Genomic DNA, 12,757 nt, shown 5'->3' on the forward strand with positions numbered 1-12,757 from the left:
GCTCTCGATCCATCCTCTGGGAGCAATATGGGTTTCAGTGTCTTGCTCATGGACACTCTGACATGCAGAGTGTCCATTGGACACTGTCTGGACACTCTATGGGAAATCGAACCGGCAACCGCCAGATCAATGAAACATGGCTATATGAATGAAACGCTGCCGTATTGAGTCTGAGTCACTAATGAACTACTGTACATTTTCTTTTTAGAACAAATGATCATTTTTTCCCCCCCAATTTTATTTAATGATCTTTTAAGATGCTCAGCTCAAGTCCAAATAAAGTTTTACAGCCACAGATAAACAATTGGCTCAGCTAGTAGAGCTGGCCATCTGCCAATGCAAAGGTTGGCGTTTCACCACCCCATGTTGAACGTCCTTGTGCAAGACAGTGAACCCCAAGTTGCTCCTAATGTTGCAGATGTGTGTGAATAGATGTAAAATGCCTTGCTAAGGCAACTTCATTCGTCATATTTAGTACATAGAGTAAATTTTGTGACACTTCGTCACAAAAAATAAGTAGTTTACATATTAAGTTCTTAAAATTCTCATATCCAACAGAAGCAAGGCCAAAACTCTCAGCAGCCGTTTCAAAATGTTTAATGAAAGATGGGAACTTTTGATATTTACTATACGAGAAGTCATCAGAATGCCCCAGCTGACCAATATATTCTCTTTCAGACCATGTTAAAATGTAATACTAACCTTTATATTTCCTAAATTTGCAAGACTTCATCTGGAGAAAAATAGTTTAAAGCACCCAAGTAGGACAATTAAATAATCACAAAATGTCTTGTTGTTCTTTAATGTTTATTTTACATGAAATATACAGTTTCGTTTGAAATTTCGATATAAAAATTTTACAAACATTAATAATTTATTCATAAAAAAAGGAAACTAAAACTATACAATCAACTACACTGGAGTTTTTACACAATGGAGCAACAATACAAGAGGAAAACAATGGTTTGAACCTGTCCAACCGGTTTCGTGGTTAAAAATCCAGAGACGTGCTTGAAATTCTGTGACACAAGTGCTTAACAGCGTTGCAGGTGACATCCAGGAAAAAAAAACAAAAACGAAAATGAGACAGCTGTTCACATAAACAGCAGTGACAAATACCTCGGAGGAGAAAAGTGAGAAAATTTACCCACCCGCTGTAAATGATTACAACTTCTTAAGTGAGTCCCGGCAAGGTACATTCAAATGGATGTGACGTTGCAGCGCAGTGGATTTCAGGCTGTTCTCATGGGGGCAGTCATTTGTAAGGCAGAATCTGTGTTTGGTTGGTTCAGCAAAGAAAAGAAAACCCTGCAAATTTTCTATTTTAGTGCTTTGAGCTTGAATGGGAAGGTTGTTTTGGGATTTCTGTTCAAAGTAACACTGTTTCAAGTTTTCTTTTGTGTGTGTGTGTGTGTGTGTGTGTGCAAAAGGCAGAGGGGACCCTTCCAAAAACTAAAGATTGCACATTGGGAGATTGTGCGTTGGAGCGAAACGAAACACAGCAACCCAGAAACCAATACTGCTGACTCCGTGTCGTGACTACATACAACGTACGTCATCAGAGTATCGATCTGCACAAGTCAACCTTGAACGTTTGCCATAAGTGTTACTACAGTCCCCGCCCTCCCCTAACTCGAAGGCAAACATGGGGAGCAAGGCCGTGTCCTCGGCAAAGCAGTTTGTGGCTACCGTCGGGCTCCCAGCCAATATTTACACAGCAAATACAATCAAGTGAAAGCGTGCTAAAGACACAGAAGGCAAGACTGTCGCTGCGGCGAACGGTGGCTTTCTTCCCAAGCACCGAGAAATGTGTTTGAAATGCTCGAGTGCAATTCGGGGAGATGTCGGCACGTTACAGTACTGGCGGAGAACACCAAGAGGCGGCAGTTGTGTACAGACCAAACCTAAACGTCGAGCTGTATCAAGCTCCTCATCTTGTTTACCGTCTGTTGGTGTCGAGGACGTTGGATTTGCATCACTAATCTCTCCTGCAGTCACAGTTCTGGTGCTTACAATCAAAACAAAGGCAATCTCAGACGCTGGTTCTCAAGGACTTCACAGGATGAATAACTGAAATACCAAAAGATAGAGAGCGATTGGTCCTTTAACCTTGTTCATTTCTTTAAGGTGGGAGGTTGGCTCAGGTTTTAAAAAGGACGATCTGCACTGGAACAAACTCTGCTTGGTCATCACGTGATGGTATTGTGCACTGGGAGACGCAGAAACCCACGTAGCCTGGATTACAGCCACATTGTCCTTCATTTTAATAATAAATATATTAAAATCACCAATATGGTGAAAATAAAACAGATAAAAGTCAGTGAAATCCAACAACTTTCCACGTAGAATTTCTCACAAACAAAAATCACTCACAGTGAATAGATCTTTTCCTCCATATCACACAACGTTTTCAAACTGTATAAAAAAAAGATATAAATAGAGCAGATGTTAAATTCTCATAAGCGTTCATATATTGCTTTGTAGTACATGTTTGGCGGGAGTTCACAGGAAACTCGACTCCTTAAAATCAGTCGAAGTCGATTCTTAACAGGAGATTTAGTTTTGAAATTTGATCGAGGCTTTGCAGTCTCATTTGTCGGACCCTCAAAGTGCAATGGGATAATCCCGATATCCTTCCAATATGGTTCACATTACATATACTTCCATGGCAGCAAAGTCATCAGCCAAGGTTCAGGTTGACGCGTTGAATTCACATTAAAAAAAACAAAACAACTGAACCCTCAGGATTCTGTATTGTCTTCCTTTGCGTACTCCTCTACCAGTTTCTCATACGAGTGGCTGTGTTCTGAATCGTCGCTGGTGAAAACGGACCCCTCGGACTCTGACCCCGGCTCCTCCTTGGAGTTTGTTTCAATGTTTTCATCACATGTGGTGATCGACAACTTTGCCTTGGAATCGTCGTCATCATCGTCGCCTTCATCCAGCTCCTCCAAGTTATTGCTCAGAAAGTTTTCCTCGTCTATGAAAGTGATGTTGGCATTTGGGAAAGTCAGAGGATGGTACTCCTTGGAGTCCCACGGTCTCCGGCCGCCGGCTCCGCGGTCCCCTACGCCCTCGCTCTCGAGGTCGATGTCTTTGTCGAGTTGGTTCTCGAACATCTGTTCCTGGTCCAGCTCGAGGTCGCCTTCGACTTGGTCCTCTGTTAGCAGTAAACCATTGTCTGTGCCCAGGAGGTAGTTCTTGGACTTTGAAAAGGCAACCGTGACGCGATCACTGAAACTGTAGCGTCTCTTCTGGCGTGGCGAGCGGTCCAGGCTGAGGATGGTGTGGCCATTAAACATGGGAGCGTCGTTGCAACTCTTAGAGCGATTAATGTCTTTGGATTTATTGGCGGCTTTTCCGGCGCTTCCGTTGGTTCTACTGTGGTTCTTCGAGCCGATCTGCTTTATCAAGTCATTGTAGCCTTCCTGCTTCTTGGACAGGAAGCTGAAAATGTTGACGTCATTGGGCGTGGGGGGCAAACGGAGGGACGCTTTGTGAGACTCTTTGTAGTGGCGGAGCTCATCCAGGGACAGCTTCCGCAGCTTTCGGCGTTTCTTCAGAGCTTTGTGGGCTTCGATCACCATTCGCACTTTCCAGTTGAAGAACAGAGAAAGCCAAGCCAGCCCCAAGTAGATCCACACCTCCACAAAGTAACGGTAAAGAGTTGGGTACTCTTTATTTGGTTCCACCCCTGCAAAGACAAACAACACAATAAGTAATCTGAGAGAAGGAAATTTCATTCATGGTTTTAGAAACATGGGGGGGGGGGGACTTACCTGCCACCAAGTCTCCAAAACCAATCGTAGTCAAGGTGACAAAGGAGAAGTACAAGCCTTCTACGTATGACCAACCCTCCTGAGACATAAACACAAAGGGTGGAAGGACTAAATGTACCAGCAAACCCCAGAGGAGGAAGATAGCTGTGCAGGTGAACTGAGCTTTTCTCTAGAAAGAAAAAAGAAAAAAGAAATCCATTAGTTTAGTTGAACAAAAGGTGCAGACATCTTTCTCAGAAATCGGGAACAAGGGGGGGAATATCGACTTACCAATGAAAATCCTTTTTTTGTTAAATACTGGCCCAGGTGCTTGGCTCTGCCGCCGAAGAACTTGCCCAGCTCACTGATCCAGGTAAGACATAAAGGCACACCGAACAGCCCATAGAAGATGCAGAAAACCCGGCCTGATGGAGTTTTGGGGGCGATGTTCCCATATCCTGTTGAGACAAAGACGTAAGATCACATGACTGAGCTGTGGTAGAGGTTTCATTATATGCAGTATGCAGATTTAAAAGCACCTACCAATAGTGGTGATAACTGTAGCAGCGAAGATAACGGCGTTGGGCCAGTTCCAGTTGTTAAATGTCTTGCTGCCAGTTATAGTGACTCCTTGGCCCGCAGCATCCGACACCACCTGAGGATGAAGAAAATCAAAACTGCATCTTAAAGTCCTGAATTTGCAACAGCCAAGAGTTTTGTGAATACCATCGTTGAGAAAGCAGTAGGAAAACCAAATGCAGGAGAGCTTTTGCAAGTGCAAGCGCCATTTTTTCCCACCACATCCTTCCTGCGATACATCGATTGTATCTCCAGTTGTACTGATGAGCTGAAACGATGTCAGGCACCCTTGAGATGCGATTCCAACCTGAGGGCATTATAGTTCCAGCTACTGCTTACTTTAGTAAAAGAAACAGGAAGGCCACGTTCCCAAACAAGGATTTCATAATCAAATTGTGATGTAATGTGTATTATTTTCCTTTGCACAGGGATTCGAAGTTCCACTTCAAATAAATGTCACCAAGTCAAAACCACTTGGACTATTTAAAACGGCGACGAGGCAACAGATAACATGCTTAATCAATCATTTTGAACCATGTCTGTCCTGTAAACCGTCGCCACGAAAATGTAATTCGCCTTCCTGTGCGTCTTGGGACAATGCAGCAACCCCACACTCTTACTTCCAGCAAGCTGTGAGACGGACGGGGGGGGGGGGGGGGAGTGCAGGCGCTGGCAAAACTCACATAAGCCCAAAAGTACTGGAAGATGCTTGGCTCTTTAATAATAATAGGTCTATGACAGTTGTGCCCTGTAATTACCAGAGCGAAGGATAGCCAGCCCTTTTGTCTTCTGAAATAACAGTTTCTCAGTTGGACGGTTGGGCTTTAGGAAGACATCAGTGAAGACCGAGTTTGTGTTCAATCCATGACTAGAAATTAAAGAGGGCGAAACCTCGCTTGTTTACCATTCGCTTACGCAGTACCGCGAGCCGTCTCGACGCCCCCGAGCGTCGGTAATGACTGGTTAGAAACCGGGGTGAAGTACTTATTAGCAAAGTTGATGGAAAAATATTATTTTCAGTATTCTGATTAAAGAAACTTTTGACGTCATGCAGCACGCGATGACCTGCTGAAACTTAGAAAGCGGCGGTGTCAACATGCGGGAAGGTATCACAGTGTAAATTATTACATTGCTTTAGTGAGAGCAGCCAAAATATGACAACACAGAGATCCAGCAGCAATAAGAAAATGGGAGTCGCCAATTAGACAGCCTGATTTCTATAGATTTATTAATTTCTTTGAAAGTCTGGACTTATTGAGTTTATGTCAAAAGATATTTAACTGAACGTGAACATTTTTATAATGTACTTCGGATGAGCCTCCATTTCAAGCTCATTACATCATATTACTGACCCACAAGAGATCAAATCTGAGCGTATGTGACTCCTGAACTGAAATGAGTTTTGACACCCCTACTCTAAAATACTCATATTGAAACCACACCAGAGGTTGATGTCCTCTGCCATCCCTGGTGACACTATTGTACAACCTCTCAGTAGGAACAGATTATGAAACCTAAACAGCATGAGGGGTCATCTGAGTGTTGTATTTGTCATTTTGGCCTCATTTGTCAATTGCAGAGAACTGAAATAAGGATTACAATCGCTGCTGTGTGATTCGGTGTGTTTATTTAATTTATTTGTTTTAAAATGATCAGAACGACTGTCGCCACAATATCCATTGAGAGAGGTCAAAGGTGAAACCAAAAGAACAGCCTGTTCGGTCATCTCGTCACCGATTTATCCTTAAGCATTGTAGATGAAGTGCCTAAACTGTATATCGTTTGACCTTAAAATGTTCCTGCGTTTTTCAAAAAAAGTCAAAACACTACGTCTAACTGGGTGAGACGCCACAGCAGGCCGGGTCAAACTCTCTTCGGTAACTTCGTCTGCACGAATGGAAAGTGATCTGGTGTTTATAGTAGCGCAGCTGTGCTACCTTCGTATAATCAAAGCGCATATTTCGGACTTAAAACTGCAAAAACAATGACTGATTGGTGAATTCCTCTGATGTGACCAGTATGAAGTTTCTAGTTTGAGGTGTTTGAGGTTTGTTTACTCTGTGAAAAACAGATGTTTCACGTCCGTGCGTCACGTCTGCGGCCCGCACCAGTTCAGCTCCTCGCCTTGTTTCAGGTTGATTCGAACTATGTTTGCGGTTCATCTGGCTGATAAAAACGTGAAATATGACACACGCAAAACTGCCGATTCGAGAGGAATGCATTGAGGGCACACTAAATCACGAGAGAGAGAACCGTAGCCTGGAGTGTGTGTCAGTCAAACAGATGAGGCGATCCACTTAAAAGAAGGCAGCAACAAGTCGACGCAAATCTTTAGTGTCTTTCTTGAACACGGAGCAGCCAAAGAGAAGACGGCGTCTTTTCGAAGTGACCGAACAGGCTCCGCGATGCAAAACATTCCCGAGAGGTTAATAGGTCAGCTGCTGGTCGACTCCTGGTTGACCAGCATGACACAGTTTGTGCCAGAATTAGCTCAGGAAGAAGTGGTTGAATATCCAAAGCTACCAACATGGAGGGCAAAAACTGTTACTGCAGAAAAAAGAAAAGATTATTGCGCAAATGTTGAGTTTTACATATTTACTCAAGTCTAATGTAAAGGTAGTTGCTTAGTTTGTGAAAAAAAAAAAATAAGATCACACTGCAGCTTCTGCATCAAAAACCAAGTAAAATGCAGGTTTTTATAAAAAACTGAAAGCCGTTGTTACGTGGAAAAATTCATTGAGCAACCTTGATCTGTGTGAACTGGATGAAACCAAGTTGATTTATCCAAAGTTAGAAACAAACGGGTAAATTGTTCTTATCTAAAAAGTTAGTTCTGGCAAACAAAATCCAAATAAAGGAAACCCAAACTATCCTGTTCACGGGGAATATACAATAGCGAGGAAGAATATGTGACATCTGATTAATGTAAAGCCACTTCTACTCCACATTAATGGATATTTATCATAGAGCCAACCTTTTGAGACGATGTAAACACAAATCACTCAGACAACAGATTAATATTACATTCTGAGACCATGATAAATAGATTATATCCAACTGGGAAAAACTATTTTCAATTCAAACGTGTGTTTTTGATTCAACATCGACTTGCTTGACCACATCTGCCTCCAACAACAAAGACACTAATCTTTGCCCAACTACAAGCTGGGAGCTTCCTTCACTTTTGTAGAAGTGAAAATGTTGAAGATATAAACGGTAGCCAGCAGGTTGAGCCATGTCTGCCGCTGCCACACTCTGATAGCTGAAGGAACAGTAAAAAAAAACAACAAAAAACAAACACTGTCACAATCTAACTGTTATCAGAAAAGCTGGCAGCCTGAGAACAGCAAGTCGGCCCCTCTTGTATTTTTCCACGTCCGGCTCGATGCAGGAGCAGCTGGAGAAGGAACCAACGAATTCCAAACAATGAAGAGTTTGAGGTTCTTCCAAGTCATTTTGCGTTTCAATTCTGATTCAAGTTATTATTCAGAAACTGACATTGACTAAGATGAAGCGCAGCCCTTTTCTGGATTTGATCAATACATAAAAGGATCGAGTCGTAAAATCGCGAGCTTTAAAGCGAAAGGACTCCTACATCTGTTGAGCAGTTAACAGATTTGCGAGTGGCGGCTTTAAACTGGGCTGTTAACGTCGCATGCAACCAGACCAAACGCTTTACTGTTCCTAATTCCCCTCTTTTCTTTTCGAGTCTATTACCACTGAAATAAATTGAACTCAGATGAGAACTCGCTCGGCACAGGTTCATAACGTTTCAGCAGCTGCAAGTACAAGTCTGAATGTTCACTTTGCACGACTTGTATGATACTGTGCATGACGTCTTCTAGGTCACATCCACACGAGCCAAAATTATGTTTTTTTTGTCCCCGGGGTTCTCAAAAAAGATAAAAAAATTCCGTCTACACGTCACTCTGAACACGAGGCTTAAGGGCATGTAATACATATGCCAGGCTTTGAGGGGCGCTGTGACTCACCAAATACACCAAAAACGCAGAAGACGACAGAGCGCATAGACATTTAGAAGCAGACTCCTGCTCATAGACTTCTATATAACTCTGAGTTATAGGTCTATGACCCTGCTCCTCCTCCTAGTAGCGTCAGTAGCTTCTGCAGCTCGACTGGAGCAAGTAGTCTGCGATTGTTGTGGTTATTAGATGACATCGTGGATCGCCGTGGGGGGTGATGACATCATCGTTTTTCCACAGATGATCGTCTTTGCCGTCCACACCTCACAGCAGAGCCGGGGTTTTAGAATTTCCCCACTCTCGGACCAGTGTTAAAAGAAAAAACGGCTCGAGCTGTTAAATCTAATTAATATTTCTAATCAGTGACGCTGAAATGCATGGCTGCCTTGCATGACGTCAAAAACAAGAGGAAGCGAGAGTGGGCCATTTCCATCGGAGTGACCCTCTACGCTGCATTCAAGGCACATGATGAGGTTGACAGTCACCCAAAAAAAAATAAAAAAACACAAAAAAGCCAGTGTGCTACTTCATCCTTTTCTGCTTTTTCATCCTGACCGCGAGCAAAGCCCTGTTTGGAGCATGTGACGGTGCTGAGTGCTGAGGAGAGTTCGCAAACGTGATCTTCAAGTCATGTGTGGCGGTGACCAGCGGGGTGACGGCTGCAGGCAGACAAAGCAGTCTACCAGACCGCGGCGCTGCTGGGGCCACAAGTTAGACAGAAAGCCGAGGATTTATTTTTATTTTTTTTTCCAGCAAGAGAAAAAGTCTGAAAGTCTAGCAAGTTTGATTTGAGCATTTTTGGAACGACATGATTCATGATGTGTCAGAAACATATTTTTAGAATCAATTTCATTCCAGCAGTTATTCAGATTGGTGGGTTTTTGTAATTGCGTGAATGAGAGGAAAGACATCTCCAACAAGCGGACGTCCAATTGTTCAAATCATGCATATACAGCCTCATGAAGCCTGAGGTCGGCCGACAAAAGCATTCCTCACTTTTGCCACATTTAATACAAACGTTTGAATATGGTCAAGTTGAAAAGCACAAAAGCTCTCTTTTAAAAGATTTTTGGAATCAAACAACATGCCTTTAACATCAAAGACCCACCCCAAGAAAAAAAATGATGTTTCTGCAGAGTTAAGAGCAATAAAACTCAACAATACTGCCACATTCAGTTGACGCAGGTTTTGTTCCCATTGCTACTGCCTGACAGACGGTTCCCTTGTTTCTCTCCACGGCACTTCGCACTCCAACCAGGACACTGACAGTGTCGTCTTGTTCTTTGCTGAAGAGATAATGTTCAAGCCAACCCCCTCCACTGAAGTTTTTACGACGGCTTCTCAAGAGCCAACATTGATGGGCCATAAAATCCAATCTGTAAACTGTGACCACTTCAAGGGCCTTGCACTTAATAGTAAACTCACTGTTAATAAAACAGAGAAGACTTTTACAAGTGTGTCACCCTCTCTTGTTAGCTGGCTTGTATATATATATATATATATATATATATTTTTTTTTTAATTGTTTACAAGCTGAGCAAAGTTTCCGTAATGGAAATCTAATAGAATCTGCGCTGCAGAGCACACATAAGGGAGCTCGAGGGTGATATGCAGTGTTTTAATGGACTGGCTCTAACGGCTTTGCAGCAGGTGTTGTGGAGAGAAAGAAGCGGGAGAAGAAAAAGAAAAAGAAAAAAAAAAAGTACAAGTTGATCCGAACAGCGGCGAGTGTTGGAAAGGGTTAAGATGCCAAACGTGCAACTGATTGTGATCCTCGGGAAGAGCTTTAGAACCCGCACAGATGGCGTTGTGTTGTCTTTGTCCCCAAGAGAGGACATATGAGAGCCGGGGAGTTTCAATTCAGTTGCGTGGCCTCAAAGAGCCCAAGTTAACGGAGAAAAAAAAAAAAACACCACATCAACGCTCTCCTCAGTTGCTTCACTGTTAAAACTTGCCAGAAGGTGAAATTTCCAAAATATCTCAACCGTATTATTCCTCAACAACATTTATAATCTAGTTTTGGCCGTTGCTGGGATCTGGCTGCTGCAATATGCACCATGGATGAGGAGGCGGGGGTGGGGGGACGTCCATGGGCATATCCCTTTTAGTTCCCCCACAAACACAAAAGGGAGAAGCAGAAGGAAGCAGAAAGGGGTGGGTGGGGGGGTCGGGGGATAATAAATCTCCCTAATACTGGGCCCAAAAAAGGGGGCACAGGTCCAGACATGTTTCTGGTCATGCTTGCAAGTGAAAAATGTAAAAAAAAAAAAAAAGTTGCAGTAAAGCCTAGAGTCCCACTATTTTGCATTAAAAGTGTTTTTTCTGCATTTCAGAATCTCCAAATGCCTAAAGATCACACGTCCTTCTCGTCCCACACGATCAAGTGGATTTTCTTTTAATAAGGCTATAAAAGCCTCAAGGACATAAAAACAACAATGTCACGGGGCAAACACCTGTGAACTCAGGAGCGTTGATGGAAAAACCCACAGAGGTCAGTGGCACCAGTCTTTATTACAGGTTAAAGAGTTGCCACCGCGACAAAAAATATTAAAATGTGCCGGTGGAACACCATGTACTGCGCCTGGCAAGTGCTGAGGTGACAGATTTAGGCCCTCCTGGCTCTTACACTATCACAACCACTCACCCTGAACAGACAAGACAACAGACAGACAGGCGGTCGCTCCGGTTTACAACCAAAGGCAATAAAATAATTATCACTTTTAAACACGAGGTCAGTGGAACCCCACCTGAGAGATAATGAGAATTAAACGTGCATAATAGAGCAGTGAGGAGAATGTGCTTGTCCAGAGAGAGAGAGAGAGTGCATTAGTGGGGCGGTCAGCAAAATGATGCCACAAATGATAAACAATGAAATACAACTTTAATTAAATATCTTTGCATAAAAACCTTTTTCAAGCAATAAGTGAAATTCCAACAGCATGTTATTTCTAACAATGGCTCCTGGTGCAGAATGCAGCTCATCCATTAGTGGCTGGTGTTTCTGTATCCCACAATACAATAAATGGCTTAACTGGCTGTAAAAATCTGCGCACAGACATGACACCCGCTCCCCCAGCGTTTTCTTTTTAGACTGATGCTGACAAAAGTCTGTCACTTCTCCAGATTTCTTTCGCCATGTTTTCACAAACTCAATCCCCGGTGTGGCTCTGATGTTACATCAGCTACTGAAACATTGTGATTCCCAGCTAAAACATCTGAAAACTCATTGAAAGTGAAAGTCAGTGTTTTCTTTGTACTTTATACACTTTGCATGGGCATCCTTGGGGGGTTTTTGGCCAAATGTTGAACACCCCTGATTCAAAACCAACCAAGTGGCTGCAGAGGACTGAGGATGAGTCACACAGATGAAGTTTGAGGATCTGTCTCCTCGGGAGTCAGTGAAAGCTCACCAAGCAGCTGGGGACCATTAGGACCTCATGTGTCGCCACCTCAAGTGTTTATTAGTGCATCAACAATCTCTGCATGCACAAGACCTTTAGACTTCAGTCAAGCATGAGATTAACCATTTGTCAGGTGAAGTGACCACATGTGGAAACTCACAGCGAGTTAAAGTGTGGTTCGTGCAGGATTTTGAGAATTGGTTTAAACTTAAGAAAATGGAGAAGAAAAAAAAAAAAAGTCTGCTTAACAACGTGTTTCACCCCCCATGTGACACCATATGCGATTATTTGCTCTGTTGCACATTAAAAACCAGTGATGGTGTTTAAACTTTAACAAAGTCACGTTGGTGCTACTTTAATTTCTGCAGGAGTAAAGTGTAACTTTGCACAGATCTTCTAGTAGGTGAATGGCAGAAGACATATGCATGATTCTTTTATACAATTATCAAATTGCTTTGTCCATTTATCAAGTATACGATTGTCTTAAACCTTCATGTACTCGAAACCTGACAAGCCTGCATGCAGGCGCTGTAACCAGTGAAGCAGGAAGTTTTAGGAGGGGGAAAAGGAAAAAAAAAAAAAAAAGTATGTAGGAATGAGTTCATACCTCTAATATTCTGTCCAAATCATCTTTGGATAGGCAGGGATAGTCCGCAAGTATTTTATCCTTCTTGGCACTGTACTGCTTTGCAGCATGCTTCCAATTGGGCTCCTCCAGGACTTGGAAAATCGCTGCCCCAATGGACAGGTAAAAAATAATGGCAGAAGTCAACAAGGGGCCTTTATCTACCATACTTATGTAAAATGACTCAACTTAGAGAGCGCGGGACAGGAGGGGGTACAAAAAAAAAAAAAAAAAAAAGAGGGGGAGAGAAAGAGGAGGGGGTAGATAACAACAATACGTGGAGTTATGCGGGGCTCATCCTCGGTAAAGTTCACGAAAGTGTTGCTCCGGCGTCCGCGCGAGGGCTGAGAAAACAGAGGGGAGCGCGAGGCGGCTTGCAGAGTCGGGCGCTCGCGACATAACACCAGGTTC

The 12,757-nt window shown here is 43.1% G+C and overlaps 1 protein-coding gene across 1 annotated transcript; it reads right to left on the reverse strand.

Moving 5' to 3' along the window:
• Positions 1-820: 820 nt before the first annotated feature.
• LOC308119360 (potassium channel subfamily K member 5-like) lies at positions 821-12,514 on the reverse strand (the record flags this gene model as incomplete). Its single annotated transcript, XM_080479315.1, has 5 exons — positions 821-3,694; positions 3,780-3,948; positions 4,050-4,216; positions 4,302-4,413; positions 12,329-12,514. The coding sequence occupies 5 exons, from the start codon at positions 12,512-12,514 to the stop codon at positions 2,742-2,744; spliced, it is 1,587 nt and encodes a 528-aa protein (XP_080335441.1). The 3' UTR covers positions 821-2,741.
• Between the last annotated feature and the right edge of the window lie 243 nt (positions 12,515-12,757).

This window comes from Lipophrys pholis (assembly GCF_963383615.2).
Source record: "Lipophrys pholis genome assembly, chromosome: 14".
NCBI lineage: Eukaryota > Metazoa > Chordata > Actinopteri > Blenniiformes > Blenniidae > Lipophrys > Lipophrys pholis.